The sequence below is a fragment of the Thermobia domestica genome, chromosome 5, assembly GCF_964235325.1.
Source record: "Thermobia domestica chromosome 5, izTheDome1.hap1.1, whole genome shotgun sequence".
NCBI lineage: Eukaryota > Metazoa > Arthropoda > Insecta > Zygentoma > Lepismatidae > Thermobia > Thermobia domestica.
The window spans coordinates 214,909,257-214,929,553 of NC_137458.1; the positions used below are offsets into that span (position 1 = coordinate 214,909,257).

A 20,297-nucleotide genomic window follows, 5' to 3' on the forward strand; every position below is an offset into this window, starting at 1 on the left:
AACATCCCCTAACAAATTACTTCGTAACTTAAAACATGGTAATGAATGCCTACATAACAGGGGTTACGGGAGTAATCTCGCTATATATAAAAACGGATGTATGTGCGTGTATATATGTTCCAGCATAACTCCCCATGTCAGTGGTTCAAAATTTATGCTAAAAATGGAGCATTTTATGTTTATTTGATCATTACATTTTCATTGAAAAGTGTGTTTTCTGAAGCAAGGGAAACAGTTCGCCGTGCAAAGAATGGACATTCAGTTAGTTGCGCATACTATACACCTTCTTGCAGAGCACCACCTTCAAAGTAATGACCTTGGACAGTGACGTACTTCTGTCAACGTTCATGGCACTTGTCACAACGGTTCCGGATGGAATCTTTGTCATCTCCTTCAGAATACGTGTCACATAGTCTTGATTTCGTTAGTTGAAGTGAATCTCCATTCTTTTGAGTAACTGTTCTATTGAAGAAATCTTCCAACACTCAGGGTGAGGAATGACTGTCTTTTGGATTGTACAGGAAACACCATGATTAAGTTAGCCTGAAACGCTTGCGTATCGGACACTTCCATCTCACTCATTTCTATTTAGTGACTGATGCTAACCTTTCGTACTGTGTAGACTATATCGTATCGTCCCACGGAATATTTGACAGGTTCTTGTAGAATGTTCAGAATACTCAGACGTCAGTTAACTTTAGGAGTTAATCAGATTATGTAGAATAATTCCGTTTTAAAATTTTTCCTGTTACATGTTATTGTTATTCTTACTTTTACTTATTTTCTTGATGTATATTTTACAATTTTGTCATTCGTTCTTTTAGCCATTTCACCTCCCCTGTTTTAATTTTTATATTTTCTTTTAACCTCTTATTTTGTCATTTTATACTTAAACTTCAGTTTTTAGAGTTTTATTTTGAATTTTTAATGTACAGAAAGTGTCAGTCATTGGCCGTACCTTTATTGGAGCAAATAATGTTGCTGCTGACGTTCCCATTAAACTTCCAGTAATTAATCAATCACCTTGTTCAAAAGATATGGATCCTCGTTCACCCTGCTAATTATTTCTCCATTGACCACTGCACATCACTCTTCCTGTTACTCATTGGTTAACTTCTTGGGAATAACGTACTCATACACCTTGCATCTAAAAATCTTCTATTAAGACAGCGTAAACTAATCCTTGAGAGAGTCAAAGTACGTTTGTCACGTCATATATTGACTGATTGTGGTTTCATAGGGCCTCTTCCTGAACTCTGACAGTCATTTCTCTCGTTCCATGTACAATTTTCTCTGACAGTAATTAAATCATTTATTTATAGATATAAACCATAAGTCTATCTTCCTCTAAAAGAGTACATATAATAAAAATTCTACGATATGAGGTGCGTACCAAAATTACATGCCATTTCCTCATAATTCTTGCAGTTTTTATTTTCGAGAGAGATATATATGCTGCTGTCAGTTTTCAAAGGATAATTCCCGTTCACTTCTAGACGTCGTTGCAATCTTTGTATGTCGCTATCAAAAACGTCTGAGAACTATTTTTCTAGGGTGTGTTTTAGACACTGGAAAAATTTCAGTTCCGAGGGGACTTCTGGACTGAAAATATCTGTGTCGCAACGTACCGGTATCTTTCAGTTTCAAAACGGACAGAAGTCACTGAAGCAGAGTGGATAAGGAACCCCTTCATATTCTTACTCTGTGAAAAGCCTTTTTCAAATCCGAGAGACCATCTTCTCTTTATCCAGCTGTCGAAGAGTCTAACGTGATTTGTCAAAGTTTTTTCCACGATACAATGTGAAACTTTTCTAAGGTTACGGACATCTTCAAAGAGCAGTTTTCTCAGATAGTTGACATATTTTCAGTTGACACACAATCCACTTCCATATAGTAGAGTCTGCAAAGGGAGCATCCTTCCACTAGAGATGAATACACAACATGTAAACAAAATCTTTATTAAATACCTCTATGGTGAAATCAATCATTTCAGGATAGTATTAAAAAGAACTTTCTTTCACAGATGAATATATGAAAAATGAATATAGAAGCTTGAGATTTTGTACAGTTATACCTTGAAGTCCAAAGTCAAACAATGTAAATTAGGTTAATGTGCCGTTATTTGTTTTTGTGGCTCGCATGTCGTATTATTTGATTTTAGCTAGAAAAAGAATTTTCCAGTTCTAAGAGTTTAGGTATCTAATTAAACTACTGGGGATACGAAAAAGTGGAGAAATTAAACAAACTTTTGTCAGAGAAATAGATAATCATTTGTTAAAAAAAGTAAGGGAAAACAGTTTACAAAAATATGTAGGAATCCTGTAGGTGAAAAAACATTGAAACATCTGGTTCCATTCTGTAGCACTTACTTTTATGTATTAGCATTTTACATGCTTTGTTTCTTGAAAACCAACTTAGAAATCTTCTGAATGCTGAGCTTTATGTGAAAGTAAATGTAGCAAATGTTGAACCAAATCCGGAAAGAATTGTCCGAAAGAAAAAAGTTGTATGATTTTTCCCATAACATCTAGATTCTAGGACATAATTGTAGGTCATATGGAAATAACAAATATAGATTGGTAATTGAGCCGCCTAATGGTGTGAAATAGCTACATTCTGGTCGCTCTTTAATGTGACTCAACTTAAACCTCAATAACTCAGACCCTAATTAAGCTAGGAAGATAATTTTGGTATCTATGTATCTCTGAAGGACGAGGCTTTCCGCCGATATGTATTTTAAGTATGTGGTGGATACCACGGCAGACAGGAGAGGGCAAGTACGTGTACTTTTATTTTTTGCATAAGAAATTTGGGGATGGCATTCCTTCCCCTTTGGGGGTACACTCATAAAATACATATAGACGGAAACCTTCATCCTTCAGGAACACATTGCTACTAAAATTATCCTCGTAGCTTAATTATAGTCTGAGTTATTGAAGTTTAAATTGAGTCACATTAAGGAGCGACCAGAATGTGACTATTTCACACCATTAGGCGGCTGAAATTTTGCAGTACCTTCTTGTTGCACCCTGTATATTATAATTTATAAACAGAAAGCTTTGTACACATTGTTTATTTATTTCCTCTTTCAGATTGACGAGTTCATCGCCAGAGGCATTAACTTCGTGGACAACTTGACAGAGGAGGAAGAGCGTTTCACAGAGACCATATACAGGTCAAGGTTGGATATAAGCGCATCCATTCTGCAGTTGCAAATGGATCTTGTGACACCTGATGTTGAGGTCAGTACACTTAGATTGTTCAAGACTGTATGATATGTGATTTAATGACAATAGTAAGGTGAAATGTATTAACCGAAAATGTTAGTGATATTTTTATCTTTCTTTAAAATTAGTTTATATGGTTCTTTTTGTGTGTGTGTGTGTGTGTGTGTGGCGACTATTGCAGTAGGTAATCATATGTAAATTTAAATATTGTGATAAACTCCACGATAAATGGATCGTACAAACCATATATAAACATATGCTCGAAAAGTAGGTATTCACCTATATGTTCAGAGACTGTATTCTGTGTGCTGCGAGTAATGCTTTCTGCAAAGATTGGTAATCCTTTATTGTGAGCAGATTGCTTCCGCGAGCTATCAGGTTGGTAACCTTGAGACGAAAAGATGTCTCTATCTCTTTGCTGTTCATTGTTGCTCATCGCCTTTGAATGATTGAGACCGTGTCTTAACGAGTGAGTTCAGAATGATGTTACGTCGTGAGCATGGTGACAGTGAAAGACCAGTTTCCCATTAGATTTGTAGGTACACAGGTTCCTAATTGCCATGGAGTGATAATTGAGAAATTTACGGAGACTAGATCGATAAAGAACTATAAGAAAATGGTAGACTATCCATACGAAACGAAGAAAAAGTGTACGATATATTAAGAGCTATGCAACGTAGTCGTAGCAAATACTGCGATGCTACATATTGTACTACTGCATGTTAGGTGTATAGTCTTTCCGAAAGTATAACTTAAAGGAGAAGTAACAAATGACTTTCCTGAAAATTTCTCTCCAAAATTATCGTATAAATGAAGAATTGAAACCTCAATTAGAATCGTCAAATAGATTTTTCTTGATACACTTTTTATTATTTTCAATAAATAATACATACTATTGAATTTTTCGATATTGTTTGAAGAAGGATATGTTAAAAGGGTATGTTATATTACAAATTATAATTTAAAATAAAGTGTGTTTTAAGCTTTGGTCAGTGTTTCTTTTGTTAAAATAATCAATCCAAAGCCATGGATAGTCTTACTATAATATTCAAGTTGTCTGCTTGAGCTCCTTCGTGGTTAGCGTACGCGTCTTTAGCGTGGGAGACCCGAGTTCGGTTCCCGGCGGGAGCTCATGTTCGGATTCAGTAGGTCCCGTCTCATATAGCCTCGCCGCTGAAAGGGGTGTTAAACTCAAAATCAACTGAACTCAACTCGTCTGCTTAACTCGATACAGTATATTGTTAAACTGAAGACCTAAAACTTCTTTGACATCCGTATTATACATATAACCGTAGCTTAATTCATGACTCCATTAATTTCGATACTCTTTCTCTGAGATTTTGTTGCTTATCACAATGTTTCTACTGCCTTGCTAGCTTCTAAATTTTGACCTTACGATTATGAAAATAAATGAAATTTCTTTTGATATTTTAAAACTATTTCTTTCATATGAATCAACTATTAAATAATACATGTTTTTGTTTATGCAATATTTAGACTGGAAGTTTATTATTATTATTATCATTTTAAAAACTGAAATGAATTTTAGTTTTACGCCCAATGATTATGCTCTTTAGAGTAAAGGACGGATGATAAATGAAACTGAATGATTATGTAAGAATTGGTGGAATGAAAATGTAGGAAACGTGAAACTATGGATACGATGTTATCTACCGTACGTTCACATGATCTGTGATCGAACCTGGGTCTCATATCCTGGTGTTACTATTCAAATATTTAACAATTAGTGTACAAATATAGATAAGTCTTTCCCTGATATATTTGAACATAGGTAGTTTCTCTTAAAACAAAATGGTTAAATTTCTTCAATGTTGCCACTTACATTTCTTTCCTCTACGTATATCAATGATCAAACCTTAAAGATTTATTTATTTATTTATAATTCTAAAAATATTAATCAAATAAAATTTATAGATGTTTGTACAGAGGTAATTAGATGATAAATTTTATTGTCAGAGATATTTAAATTTATTTTAAGATACTTACTCGCATTTTTAAAATTTCTAAGTACATTATTACGGATATAAGTGATTGGTGCAGCTAAGGTTCAATATTACAAAGTAACGCGTTTATGAAGTACTCGAACTTAAGCAAGGGAGACCCGGGTTCGATTTCCGGCGGGAGCTTCTGTGTTTCGGATTCCACGTTAATCAGTAGGTCCCGTCTGATATAGCCTCGCTGCTGGAAGGGACGTTAAACTCAAATCAACTCAATTGAACTTAAAAAAACGTGAAATGATAACATTGCAAATACTTTTGTCTAAGCTTTTTATTAATGCCTGTTTAAATCAGTTTTATGCAATTTGTATTTGAATAAACGTTCGACAAATGCATATAGTGTGAAATGGTTGTACGAAACTTTTGAACGTCAGGTTTGATCGACCGCCACAATGTACTTTAGAAAGGTGTTTTCCCGTACTGCAGTAGCCACCAAATACTCACATTACTCTTTCTTATTGGCTTTTTTACTGTTCTGTTAAAAAATCAGAGACATTTGCTGTGAAGTTATATGTTTATCAAATTTCAACGATATTTTCCCATGTTCGCCTCATTCCTTGACGTTCAATGGAGTTCTGATCTTGTATCATCGTCAACACTTCTGCATCCATATCTGCAACGTTTCGATCCAAGTTTTATCCAATTTGTAACAAAGCTTAGTGTTAGGATATTGCCCTATTTCGATGTGTGTGTTTCGTACGATGACTTCACATTACATACATTTGTCGCAGGCTTACCCAGATACAGACTGCATCAAACCAGCTTAAATAGGCACGAACAAGAAGCTTGGACAAAGGTGTTTCCAGTGTTGTTATATCATGGTAATATTTTAAAGGGAGGCAGCTGTACTTTAAAAGTTTATAGGGATACCTTGTACTTAAAACTTATATAAATACAGATTAACTTTAAGAAAATGAGTATAGACTTTGAATAGACGTTAACGCTGTAGAATTTTAAATGTATATAATTTTCTACATTATTATTATTATTATTATTATTATTATTATTATTATTATTATTATTATTATTATTATTATTATTATTATTATTATTATTATTATTATTATTATTATTATTATTTTAGGAGAATAGTTCAGCATCAACGGAGAGTTTCTACTCTATCGATTACCTGGATATGACAGAAAACAAAACCCCGGATTTGACAGGAGACCGTGAGGAAGATATCACTGAAGACAGCAGTAGCTGGAGTACTGCGTCTGAGGTATGTCTGCATCGAAGTTTCTACTGCTTTAGTACCTTGTAATTTTTATCTTAATATTTACGAAAATAAATGTAACTTTATATGAACGAATTATCAGACTTCCATACTATGCTGTGCATAAATGTCAGAGTCTTATACAACAGTTATGTCCGTGTGTCTGTCGAAAGATATCAGAACAAAAACGGTAAGAGATATCAAAAAGCAATGTTTCTCAATCATTTCAGCGTCCCAAGAATAGGTTATATCTCCTCCCTTAACTCTTTGTTCAAACCGGAAGAGGTTCAAATTAACCATTTCCTGTTTCAACGTTGGTTGCCATAGAACAAAAATGGTAATAGACAGCAACAAGCGGTTTTCTGTAATCGATCATCGTCTTAAGAAAATATACCGTCACAACCCACAACACTCTACCAAAACCACAAGTGGTTGAAATTACTAATACTTCCGGTTTTAATATTGTCTTCAATAAAGCAAAAACGATAAAAGACGTCGAGAAGAGTTTTTTTTTCAGTCGCTTCAGAGTGCAAGAATAAGTTCCATCACCTCTGTTAATTCTCTGTTCAAATCAGAAGTGGTAAAAGTCTAATATTTCCGGTTTCAACGCTGACCACCATAGAACCAAAACAGTAATAGATAGCGACAAAGTTTTTTTTTTTTTTGGCAATCGATTCACCGTCTCAAGGGAATGTGCTATCACTACCAACAACACTACGAAAACCGATAGTGGTTGAAATTTACAAGTACTTCCGGTTTTAATAGGACTCTCCATAGAACAAAAGCAGTAAGAGATAGCAAATAATGGCTTTTTGATATGGATGGAGGAACAGGTCTTATCTTTGATCTTATTCCTCTGTTGGAATCAGTAGTTATAGAGGTACTACTTCAAGTTTAAATATTAAATTTATATAATTTGGAATCTACAGTAGTTTCACACGAAACTTGTTTGTTTAATAATATTTCGTTTATTTAATACAGTGGACCACATTTCACAAATCCCTCTATTCGTGCAAAAATCGGTTCACGAACGATATTTCGGGCTATGAACACACACTTGTATGCACGCTATCAGTAGTGTTTTCAAACATTTGTCATAAACATTATTTGTCTTTGTGTGGTGTTCAAAAATTTCTTTACACTTTTTTGTATTTTAGTTTTCATTATATCTAGTTTAGGATAATTTAAGAGTATTTTCATTTATATTCTTCATCACAAAAAATATTTAAAAAGGTAAAAAGTTAAAAAAATACATAGCATGTTTCTGCGGCCAGAATAGATCAATTGTTGTGTATATTTACATTAATTTCAATAAAAGAAAATAATTTTAGTTTTTAATCACTTCAGCGTCCCAAGAATAGGTTCTATTTCCTCCCTTAACTATTTGTTCCAACTGAAAAAGGTTCAAATTAACTATTCAAAAACAGCTTACGAAACGGATTAAATTAGGGACCCGAGGGTTCACTGTATTTAATATGAATATGTAATTCTTATTCAAACATTTTATTTATTATATTCTGTAGTTGTTAAATACATTTTTCCAGTGGCATACGCAGAATATAATCAGGGGGGGATTCAAGGACTCTATTTCATATACTTTCAGGACAAGTGTGATTTTCATATATATAGGGTGCTCAAAACAATACCGTCAACTCTCAGAAGGTGATATATCATTTGACGCTTATATGTATTAAAAAAAAAATACGTGAAATATACTGTGGCACATCTCACCTTAGTATACGTTATTCCCAACACGAGGAACCGAGGAGCTGGGGTTCCCTAATACTTCAGACGTCCCGCTTACGTATTCCGTATTTACTGTTGTCAAAGCTTACATTTTGCCTACTTAGATGCACCTTTTAAGTCACAGTATATCTAAAAATTCTGTTTGTAGCATGTCTGAAATTTATGTTGTGAGGGAATCCCTTGCGTACACCTCGCACATTACTGAAATAATGCATTTTTGAATGGCATATGGCTTCCTTTACACTCATATGTAGCACCACTCCACGGTTTCTCTTGTTGCATTGTAGCTTTTTCACTTTGAGGCAGTTCTAGCTCAACTAAGCAACTTTCTCCATAGGTCCATATGAATGTTCTTTATTAACTGTGTTAGGAATCACCTCTCAAACGTTGTACTTGTTGTTATGAAACACGATATATTGGCCAGAATGGATAACTCACCACAAATAAGTATCATGCTTATGAATACACAAGAATATTCTCATTTAAATACGGATGTACATTGATATAAAGATACATTTCAGGTTAAAAACACATACAAAGGATACATTTCAGTGATAGAAACACAGTGAAGTATACACGCTTGAAAGCGAGTTCAATATTTGGTGTGCAAACCTTTATTTTTTTTAACGCAGCTTAGATACGAGAATGCATGGACAGATACAATTTTTCACAGTATTCTGGTGAAATTTCTGTAACAGACGTGTTTTATAGCTTTTTTTAATTGAGAAACTGAACTGAGGTTACGTTCAGCCACTTTCCGCTTTAAAATTACCCAACAACTCCATCATGTTGGGAGTGGGTACACTGGTTGATCTCCATAAACACTGGTAACTACTCGTTAAGCATATCGAGATAGACAATTCCATTCATTGATATCCTTTCAGGCATGAACCACAACTCTAGCAGGAATGGCACTCAGACCATGATTTTAGCAGCATTCTTTACAATGGGAATGATGTAGCGTTGAAAATCCCTTGTATTAGAAGGTCATCGTATGTATCTACAAAAGGTATAAAATTGCGATACTTGGGTCTCTGCCAAAAGTATAACTCTTTTCTATTGTTCAGTAGCTCATCCCTGATACTTTTTACAAAATGTCAATTGATCGGCAATGTTGTTGGTCGGCAATTTCGACTTTTTGGCAATCTTATAGGATTTGAAATTGGCACATAATGACCTCCTGCGGATTGTCCTATGGTTAGGTAGATTCCTATCTTTTAGTAAACCAGCCTGGATTGCTTTGGCTGATCTTCTGGGTGACTTCTTTCCTGCCAAAAGTATGGCCTGATCCACACACTTAGTTGTGCACTTTTGACGTCCTTTTGGCTTTTTCGAGCCATAATTTCCAGTGGTTTGGAACCCACTTTTACTTATTGCTCTGGCAACTGTTTTTTGTGCCAACCTAATCTGGCAGAAATTTGGCGAGTACTGTAGCCTTCTTCACTCAGAATCCTTATTTGTACAAATTCTTTTCCCAAGCATAGTCACTATTATTGCCCTTCAACGAGATTAGAAAAAGAACAGCACGCCTTCGGTACGAACAATACAATCTCTAGACACTTATGAGTTACCCACTATGAACAATTAACAGACTACCAACCTAGCAGACAACACTATCACCTGTAAAGAGAATCTCCACTACGTGATGGAAAAAAACGAGTGAGTCATCCATTCTGGAACTACGCCACTGTACTTCTCATTTCTTTCAAAAATTCTTTAATAATATTTGTTTTTCAGTTGTCACTTCTTTCCGGCTTTGCTATGTATGTCTTCGATAGGCGTAGCCCTGGTTTCCATTACAAATGGGAGTACAGGTGTAGATACTCGGAGAGTTATTTGAGTTACAAGGTTCAGCCTCCGATAAAATCACATCGGGAGAAGATGCACAGGCTGGCAGCAGCTCGTGAGCTGAAGTGATTACTCATAGCTCGTATTTTAATTTATCTTTTGGTCCAACTAGATTTTTTTAAAAGAATTCTATTGTTTACATATATTATTGATGGTTATCCAGTTAATGTGATTTACCTCTGTTTTCTCTTTCTTTGAATTAGGATCTAACAGCAGAGAGTAGTGTTGAGAGCTTTTTTTCTCCTTTTGAGTCAACCTCAGTGCTACCTGTACATCCTCAGTCCATGTCTGTACCATGGCTGAGAATGATTCTTGGGTATACACCTATATCATATTTCGCCGTTATTAGCGTTTCTACAGCCGAACGCATTAGAAGCCTGCTGATAATAGCAACTCCAGGTACCTTAATGCCTGGAGTACCTACACCCCACGTGGTTAGTTGGCAGACGATTCAGGTGGGGATGCCATGGAACATCGTGGACTTACCAGAACACGATTTCAGTGGTATTCCTCCTGAAGAATCGCCACTGACCATTTTCTTCAAATGTCTATGTTACCTGTGGCGCTTACTCCAGTTCAAGAGACGGGCAACACAGGCCATTACAGCTGGAGAAGATTTGGTGGAATCAGGTGTAGCTGAGGTTGCATCTCAAATGGAGGATGGACTGCACTCACGCACCGAGGAGGAAGTTGGCAGCCACAGGGAGGAAGAAGAAACAACTGGAGAATCGACCGTCATGGAAGACAGAAGAACTAAGCGTGTGTACGGTCCAATTGTTCCACCGCCTCCCCGTTCCAGGTAATACTTCAAAGTCTTATTTGTTCATATATATTCTTCTGAAAATGGTTTGGGTTATGCACTTTTAACGACCGTAGTATTTCTCATGCCCAGCTTGTTAGAAACCTGAGAATTATATTAATGATGTAATAAGACTCAAAAACTTAATTGAAATTACTTACACTAAACTAATTTATTTTATTATTTGTTAGTGTACTAAATTGTATTTATGTTCACACGAATTCTAATTACTTTTTTATCTTAGACTTTCCAGGTTCCACAGGATAAGAAGCTTAATCTTCCGGCGGAGACAAAGCGGAACGGTAAGACAACAAAATAGAAATTAATTTTTAATCAATAGGAAGTTTCTTATTTTTATTTATTTATAATTATGAAATTTATAAGTTTATTTTTTCTCTTTGTACTAACTCTAAGCGTAAAAGTTGTGACAAAAGGTTTAAATTGTTTATGTGAAGATATTAAGATAGAACTTCCGAAGAAACTAAATTGACGCTTACAATTCTTAATTTAAATTCAGGAATGCGTGTAACTATGCGTTAATGCCGAAATATTCAATGCAAGTCACCATCTTCTTCAGCGTATAATGGATCGTTGCATCAAGAAAATCACGACCCAAATATTCTTTGCAGATTGAAAAGTTTGAAGCAAATCATATCTACTATTTCGAGCTATCAGGGAAAGTGATATTATCAGCTGAGCTTTATTAGTTAATACAAACTTTTTTCTGAACTAATTGATTTTATTTTTATTTTTCACCATATTACCAGGAAACATAACTACACAGATAAAAAGAAAAAATTCTCACAACACAGATGAAACCCCAATAATTAATTGAAACAGAAACCTTAATGTATTATAAATTACCATATTTGCTACAAACTATCCAATGTTAGATGTAAGCTTAGCCATATCTGAAATATATATATATATTTTTAATTATGTGATGGAAACTATAAAGGGTGATTGAAAAGAGCAGTGTGTGTTTATGTAAATAAATAAGCTTCTGAAGAAGATGGAGATTTCCATTGAAAATTTCGGTATTGACAGCTGGTATTTAGACACATTCCGGAGTTTAATTTAATAGTTGGTTAGGACATAGTTTAACTCAGTTTTTTTTTATTTCGCTGCTACCTCTCTGAAAAGGAAGATGTGAAATTGTCATCCATATTTATAGTTTTAACCTCCTGTCACAGAAATAAAGCATAATCCACTAATGAAACGTACCTTAACCCAATTCTAGAATACTCTTAGCGTTTAATGAAAAAAATGTTCACAGATGAGAAATATACCAATCGATAGAACAAAATGATATGTGTGATTTTAAAAGGTCATGCGTAGTTTTTGAGAGAATGGAGGGAAAAAATAATTAATTTATAAAGTTAAAAATTTATTCTGTACCAGAACTTAGTGAGTTAAAACATGTTAAAATAACCCTCCATTAAGCTTTTCATTATGACATAGCCCTAATGAGATATAGCCCTAAATTATCATGAACTCTTAAATTTTTATTTTTATTTAACTAAAATATTGTCCAAAGATAAGACCATTGGCACAAATCCCTCTCAATCTTGGAGTTGGGGGAAATGTGCCCCCAATAATCCGATTTGAAATGTGTTTTTTTGGAAGGGGGAGAAATGTGATACTATTTGTGTCTACTACAAAGAAAAGTGAGATGAAATTGATGTTTCTTGCTGTATAATACACAACAGGTTCACCTCGGAAATCAAATTCATCTACCGTAATATGAGTCTCATCTCCCCTCCCCCCTTCCAGAATAAGCCTCAAATCTGCTTAAAAAATGAACTGTCTTACCCGTTCCCCCCCAATGTTGAAGACAGATTTACTCCGATGGAGAAGACAAATCGATAGATCCACGGAAATGAACGAAATAATGTCGTTCTTTACAAATAATAAATGACTGTTTTTAATATGCTGGTCCCAGCTGTTAATGATGTTTATATGCAACTAGAGATATTATGTAGAAAATAAAAGTACAGGGGTATTGTTACAAGTAAGATGAGTCATTGGTGAAACAGATTTAAACTGGAACTAAAATAACTTGATTTATATTTCGTAGGAGGAAGTAACACGAAGACGGACCACTCCACCACCAACTGAGGAACGAAGTCATCCCATCTCTCCTCCTGGGACCTCGCAGATGGAGCGTGAGACGATGGTCAAAGAAGTTTTCGTGGAGGAGATCAAGGAGGTAAGCTGATTTATTATTTATTTATTGATTGATTCCAATGATACTAATAACAGTATTAGATTGAAGTCATGCAAATGCTTATTTGAATATTTAGTTTGCAAAACTCGCCGGTATTGAGATAAGCCTAGAATTAAAGTCGATGTTTAGAATACTCGGATGTTGCTTTCTTTTTAACCCAACAATCGGCACGTGTATAATACCCTTGGTGTAACCATGTTTTTACCAGTGCGTTGCATCCCATTCTTCTAAAGGCCTTCCTACAAGAAGTTATTCTCAGAGGTGAGATGCGAGTTTCAGCAAGGAGGGAGTTTCTTTTATCTGTAGTTATGTTGTTTATTAAACTGAATGCCTTATGGCTTTGCGGAACTCTCAACAATAACTTTAATTATTTTTCTTGCCTCCTTGATGATTTGATGAATTTCTGCTTTAGGAAAACCTTGACTATCTACAAACACTTGAAAAAATTTTAATGTGATGTTAATCATCTCTGAAAGCTGGAAAGGAAAGGAAAATAAATATATTAGATTCTCAAGAACAATACTAATTTTTTCTTTCTTTTTCATAAGTGCTCCTCTATTAGCTCTAGAGGTGGAGAGGCGATTTTAACAACCAGTTCGGGCGAATCAGTGCGAACTAGCTGAATGACATCACTGATACTGATTTTTTTTCTTTTTACGAAACTAAGTAGCTTAGAATTATCATTATATATAGTTTTCTATATGAAATTTCAAGAATAATAAATAATGCTTCTCTATTCTCATTAAATTTCTATTGTTTTATTATAGCACGAACGGCGACAGGAACCAAGACCAAGAAAACAGCGGGAAGTCGATGATGATAGCCTGAGGGAACACCCAGTTCCGAACATATTTTTACAGGAGCCGCCATATCCATATCCTGTATCTTGGCGAAGTAGACTCTGTTGCGTCATCAGTTGTGCAGCTAGATGCGTTGTCGCCCCGTTTTCGGCTTGTTTGGGCTTTGGAGTGGACCCGTGCGACAATTGGTGTAAGTTATTTTGATATTTTAATCTGTACAAATTAGTGTTATCACCATAAGAGTTATGATCATTAATCTTTATGAGTTAATCTTTTATGTACCAGTATACAAATGTTTACTTGGTTACACGGTGAAACCATGTTATAGCACTGATTACTGATGCTGTCCGTTGAACTGAAATGCAACTAATTCATACCTAGTCCAGTAGATTGCAACTTTTTGTGGCAAACAAGTCTAGTTGTCTATATTTATTTATTTATTTCAAATTATATATATATTGTTCAAATTATATATATTTCATTTAAGTTTTCTCTTTGTGAACGAGACTTCCTTCGAAATTGCAAAAGAACTTTTCGTGTTTACTGACACGTAACATCGTGACCCATCTGTCAACAGAGATCAAGCAACCTATTTCTTCCACCCTCCATTTTTTGTTGACACAATGTTGTACGTATCAAAATTCGAAATTGTCTTGATCATAGCAATAAGAAAATGGCAGTTTTTCTCGTTTAATAGTCGCAGTTGGATTTTCACATTTAAAAAATGATACAAAAAGTGCTACTATTACGCAAGTGAACACGGTAGTTTGATTATATATGTTTAGGTCATTAGCGAAGCCATGACTACTTATATGTCGGTCTTACTCGACTTTTGCCCGAATATCACCCATTTTTTGTATGATTGGATGCCTACTGTGAGGAGCATCTTGGATATAAAAGTTTCCACAAAGAAAGTGATTGTTATCTTATCTTGCCCATAAATAGCACAAATTTCTTAAAAGGTCTGTGCAATATTTACGCCTTTACTGAAATAAAATTGTAAAATGTAGCGCAGTTTTGCGGGAAGTTCACTTATCTTAACGGTGCAGTACCTTACGTCTAACTAACTTACTTTATGGCCTATTGAACCCGGAGGTTCCATGCCACGTTCACAGAAGCTTTGCACTGACTCCTATCCTTAACCAACTGAATTCAGTTTCTACTTTATATTCCTATTTCTGCGAGATCCATTTTAATATTGCCCTCCTATCTGCGCCTAAGTCTTTCTAATGGTCGTTTTCCGATTGATCTTCCAGTCAAGACTTTGAAAGCGTTCCTGCTTTCTTCCAGCCTGGCTACATGACCTGTCCACCTGACCCTCTTAGATTTGATGACCCTAACAATGTTTGGTAAATCGCATAAATTATGTACTTCCTCGTTATGAAGTTTCCGCCATTCCCCTTTTCCGTTCCTCTTGTGTCCGAATATTCTTCTTAGGATCTTGTTCTCAAATACTTTCAATCTACGTTCTTCCCTCAGAGTAAGCGACCATGTTTCGCAATCATACAGCACAACAGGTATGATTATCATTTTATATATTTTAAGTTTCAAATTCCTGGACAGAATTCGCGACGACAAGAGATTTTGAACTGAATAATAAATAAATATAGATTTTGAACTGAATAAGTACGAATTCCCGGGTTTTAGTCGACATTTAATTTCTTCGTGAATATGGTTTCCGTCTATTAATATTGATCCTAGATATTTGAAAGTATCCACTTACTTCTAATTGTAAGAATCCCATAACTTATACATCTACTAGCTTCAATTATCAACTGTGAAATGGCCTTATGCCGAACACGCTGCGACTTATATACCCAGAGACTTGAGACAGTAGCTCCATTTTGCACGCAAAAAGCCTTATATAATACTGTATTCAACGTGTAACCTCCCTCTAAATATCATTAGTCCCCATGAGTACTAATAGTTCCCAGATGAACCCAAGTACAAAAACTGAAATTAGAAATAATGCTATTTAAATTGTATAAAATATAATAATTCAAATCCTCATTATTTTTATATTTTTGTTCATTTTAGATCAACGAGAGGAAAGAAGAAGAAGGTGGGAAAGACAGTATGGAAACAGGGATCTTCCTCCAAACTTACTTCATCTTCGCCATGAATCTCAGTGTGGCCGCTGCTTCAAGTTTTATTTTTGTCCCTGCTGCTGCTGCATTCCTTGGTGCGACGAAGAGCGAGAGTGCTTCCTCTAAAGAGGAATTGAGGTAAAAAGATAAGCATTTCTAAACATAATATATCTTTCGTTTTATCAATTCGCTTTAATGTCCTTATCTGTATTATGTATTTGTAAGTCTTCGATATTTCTCTTTGACGTCTGTGTCTCGGATTTTCTGTATTAATTGTCTGCAGTTATGATTTCGGGTAATTTGACGGACTCTCAACTCGGCGACTTTTGAGAAATATTTCATCTTTTTCAATCCTTTAGGTTGTCATTTTGCAGAAGGGTTAAGTATTATGTTAAGATTAAATACATCTTTATTACCTATCTTTTTGCCTCAGAATATTCCAGTTCCTCACGAACTAAAATTACATCCATTAGACCAAAGGATGTTGTGTATATATATGTGTATATAATTTATGTAGTAATTGTAGTTACTGAAAATTCAATAGTAAGCTTTTGCTAATTCTCAACGACAAGTCGTTTTGTAGAATCTAATACAGTGAAACCTCACAATAACGGACACCTCCATAATACGGACAGATTTTTTTTTAATCCTGTTAAAACTGTTTGTATTATAATAGGACAGGAGCCTCAGCAGTCTTATTTTCCCCTAATGCTTTAGTAAGCTCTTTATTCTCAGTTTATACATATTCAGCACAAAAAATGCTCCCTTCAATTTAAAAATAAAACGTGGTCACGCTAAGTAAACAGAAATTCTCTTCTCTACAAAACATCTTTCAAATTCAATCTCAATAAATTGGTGAACCACCACACACAACATTCTTCATTTTCTTGTACATCTATCCAAACTAAATTGCTTCCTGGCGTTACTCCTTCAACACTTTCTATGGTGGAGAACCAATTATAAGACCAAGAATTCTACACGAAATTTCTTTTCTTCCCTGAAAAAGTCACTACTTCTGTTTCCCTTGGTACTTGTATCTTCCCTTGCAACCCCACATAAACACATCTCTTCGATGATACTTCTATTTGTTTAATAAACGAATTTCTGCTTTACTCCTCCAACAATTGGAACATGTCTTGAATGTCAACTTTCATTTACAGACAAATAGTTACGTCCTATCAATGCCCGTTATTCAAAGGTATCACTGTAGTAGAAAGATTTCTGCATGAAGTTTATATTGTATTGAGTTTATAACAGTATTTAATGATTATTGTTACACTTCTATTCTTCAAGAAAACAAAAATCATCATTACTTAACCTCAGAAGATCAAAGAAAGTTTCAAATACTTCCATATACGTTTCCTATAGCTCCAGTAGTACAGGACTTGTTCCAACGATTCAAATGAAAAATGTTGAACCATCCCCCCTATATCATTGACCTGTCACTCTGTGGCCTTCACATTTTGGATCTGCTGAAGAAGCCGCTAAGGTGACAGGTTTTGATGAGATGACATTTCACATATGATGAAATGAAGGCCACCGTACAACAGTGGTTCAAAGACCACCTTCCCGAATTCTGTGTGGAGGAATTTAAACAGCATCATAATTGGACAAGTGCCTGAATGTTTGTGGTGACTTTTGACAAACACACTGACTCTCAGTCACATTAAGTAAATATTTCAGCGACTGTAGATTTTAAATACAAGAGAGAACTATAAAATTATCTAGTACATAGTGTTAAAAAGTCAGGTCAATGTATTCACACATGATGGTGCTACACTTCCAAACGGGTTTGATTTATTTTAAAAATTAAAGGTGGTTACGAGTATCAAATCTCAGACTTAATGATCGAAAGTTGAGAATACTAATATTCCAACTGTTTCTTTACACAATACATATGCACTGTTATAGACTCAATATAGAAATTAATAAAAATAATAATAATAATAAAATAAAAAAGTAAAAAAAATATATATAAAAGTAAAAAAAAAAATAAAAAAATAAAAAAGTAAAAAAAATAAAAAAAAGTAAAAAAAAATATAAAGTAGGTAGAAAGTAGTGTTAAGTAGAACAGTTGTGTAGAAAGTAGAATGTAGTGTAGTATAGAACAGATATATAATATAGAAATAGAAAATATATTGAGTAATGCAGAAATCTGAAAAACAAAAAGGAAACAAAAGTAAAATAGATTCCAAGCGAAGTAGAAAAAAAAAAAGAAAGAAAAAAGATTAACCCTAAGTACAACAAATCAGGAGAAAATGAATCACTTGCTAAGCGTCACAACATCAATTTTGCTCCTTTTTCACAACGGATTTCGACTGGATTTTTGACACGTATGTACGGTGTTAGTCTATTCCTAATGCACTGTACCAGGTACGTCTGGGCGTTAATAGCAAATCCAAATCGACACAACAACGGTTGGCTAACACTTTTGGGAGCCATAGCAATCCAAACAAGCACTTTCTCTTCAAATTTCTTCTTTTTGGCAAATTTAACACTAGATGGAGCTTTAGAGGTTTCGGTTGTATAGAAGCCAACATTTCCATTGATAGAGGCATGGGACAATGTAACATAGGTTTCATCGTCCAAGATGAAATCACGAACATCGAATTTTTGCAACAAGTGGCCACACTTGAGTTTAACCATGCTTTTTTGTTGTTCTGTGTGCTTCGGGATGGTCACTCAATCCCATTCTTATATCTTTTAATGATGTCGTAGGCTGTTCTACGTGGTACTCCTTCAGCTGTAAAATGTTTTTACTGTGCACATTTTACCCGTGCTTTGTTGTGTGACGTAGAACATGTACACACATTAGGTTATTCTCGCCGTCAAACAGGATCAAGATAACACCATTTGTTCCTGTATCTGTTGGTGCACTACTGGCTCATCATCCTGACAGGTCTACCGCCTGTTCATGTACTACGTGAGACAGGTGCTATCCTCTAAAAGTTTGTATATATTTATATTGAACACACTTTACTGTGCGACAGTAACATTTTATGAAAACTGATGAACTTTCTCTTGACACCTTTCTTTTACTTTTTTACCTCTTTCTCAAACATCGATTTTGCTATCAATATATGTACTATATCTTCCAAATCGACTTCTCGAAATAATCCTGAATGTCATGTCGCTGTAATTTTCTTGTAAATAATTGACCATATCAATCGGTATTTCGCATGATATTATGTCTTCCTGTCATGCTTGAAGTTGCAGATACTTCGTCACTATAGTGTATTTGTAGGTCGTCCTAAAAGCTATTTTCTTTTATTGAAATTCCTGTTTCGTGTGCATCGACAAATTATGCTATGCAAAGAGATTTCACGAGAATGTCCACGTGTTCTATGGCGCTCTTTGAATTATTAGAGCACATTAGATAGATACATCTTTTGTCATGATCATTGTACTCTAGGGTTAATTTCCAAAAAAAAACATTAGAATTAGATTGTAGAAATATAGTATAGTGTAGATTTCAAATGAATATCAGTTAATTAAAGAATAAAAAAAAATTAAAGTATTATGTAATGAAATCAAATGAATATTAGATTAGTTGAAAAATGGAAGTCATTACGCTTGGAATAGAAATGAACCACATATTTCGTAAATCTTGACAATTTTTAAATTCTACACTGCTTGACAAACATTAAAAAATGCTTACTAAAATTAATTGACATATTTTTGTTGAACTTCTTTTGTTTCGATTTTCATGTGTACATTCCATTACTTAGACTTCATTAAAGACCATAATAAACGCTTTTGTAATAAATTAAACAAGCTGAGACTGCCTTCCGTGTTCCCGCTATTTCATTCTATGACAGTATTTCCATTTTCCATGAATCATCAATGTTGCTAGGTATCAAAATTAATATCCTTCTATCTTTTATTTATCACAAGTTCTTTGTTGTTTATGTAGATCACTCTCACAATTTACCCCATCTAGCATCAGCAAGGAGAGGGAAGACTTATATCTAATATTCTTTGAGAGTTATGGAATGTTTAGCCTTTACTTTACGGGAAATCTAATTTTTCTTAAGTACCGTAACTTTATAAACAGAACATTCATGTCGGCAATACCTTCACATATTCCTCTAAGACAACTTCGTGGCCAAATAATAATCAAATTGAACCTGAAAATAATTTTCATCGAGACTAACTTACGTGCAAGTTCAATCTACAAATTAATCAAAGCTGTGCGATCAAAATAGTTCCACAACAATTTCAAACGATCTTCCTGTATACCAAAATGTGAATTCTCATTGAAGCTTCCTTTGCTAAATATATTTCAGGCTCTCCGAGTTTACCAGTCAACCTTCCATTCTTTCTGGGATG

General features: G+C 34.6%; 1 protein-coding gene across 1 annotated transcript; it reads left to right on the forward strand.

The window, feature by feature from the left end:
- The first annotated feature begins 12,959 nt into the window (after window positions 1-12,959).
- On the forward strand, window positions 12,960-17,023 carry LOC145684763 (uncharacterized). The gene is made up of 3 exons (XM_081757134.1): window positions 12,960-13,063; window positions 13,849-14,071; window positions 15,919-17,023. Exons 1-3 carry the CDS (start codon window positions 13,013-13,015, stop codon window positions 16,092-16,094), a joined length of 450 nt encoding a protein of 149 aa, XP_081613260.1. The 5' UTR covers window positions 12,960-13,012; the 3' UTR covers window positions 16,095-17,023.
- The last annotated feature ends 3,274 nt before the right edge of the window (window positions 17,024-20,297 follow it).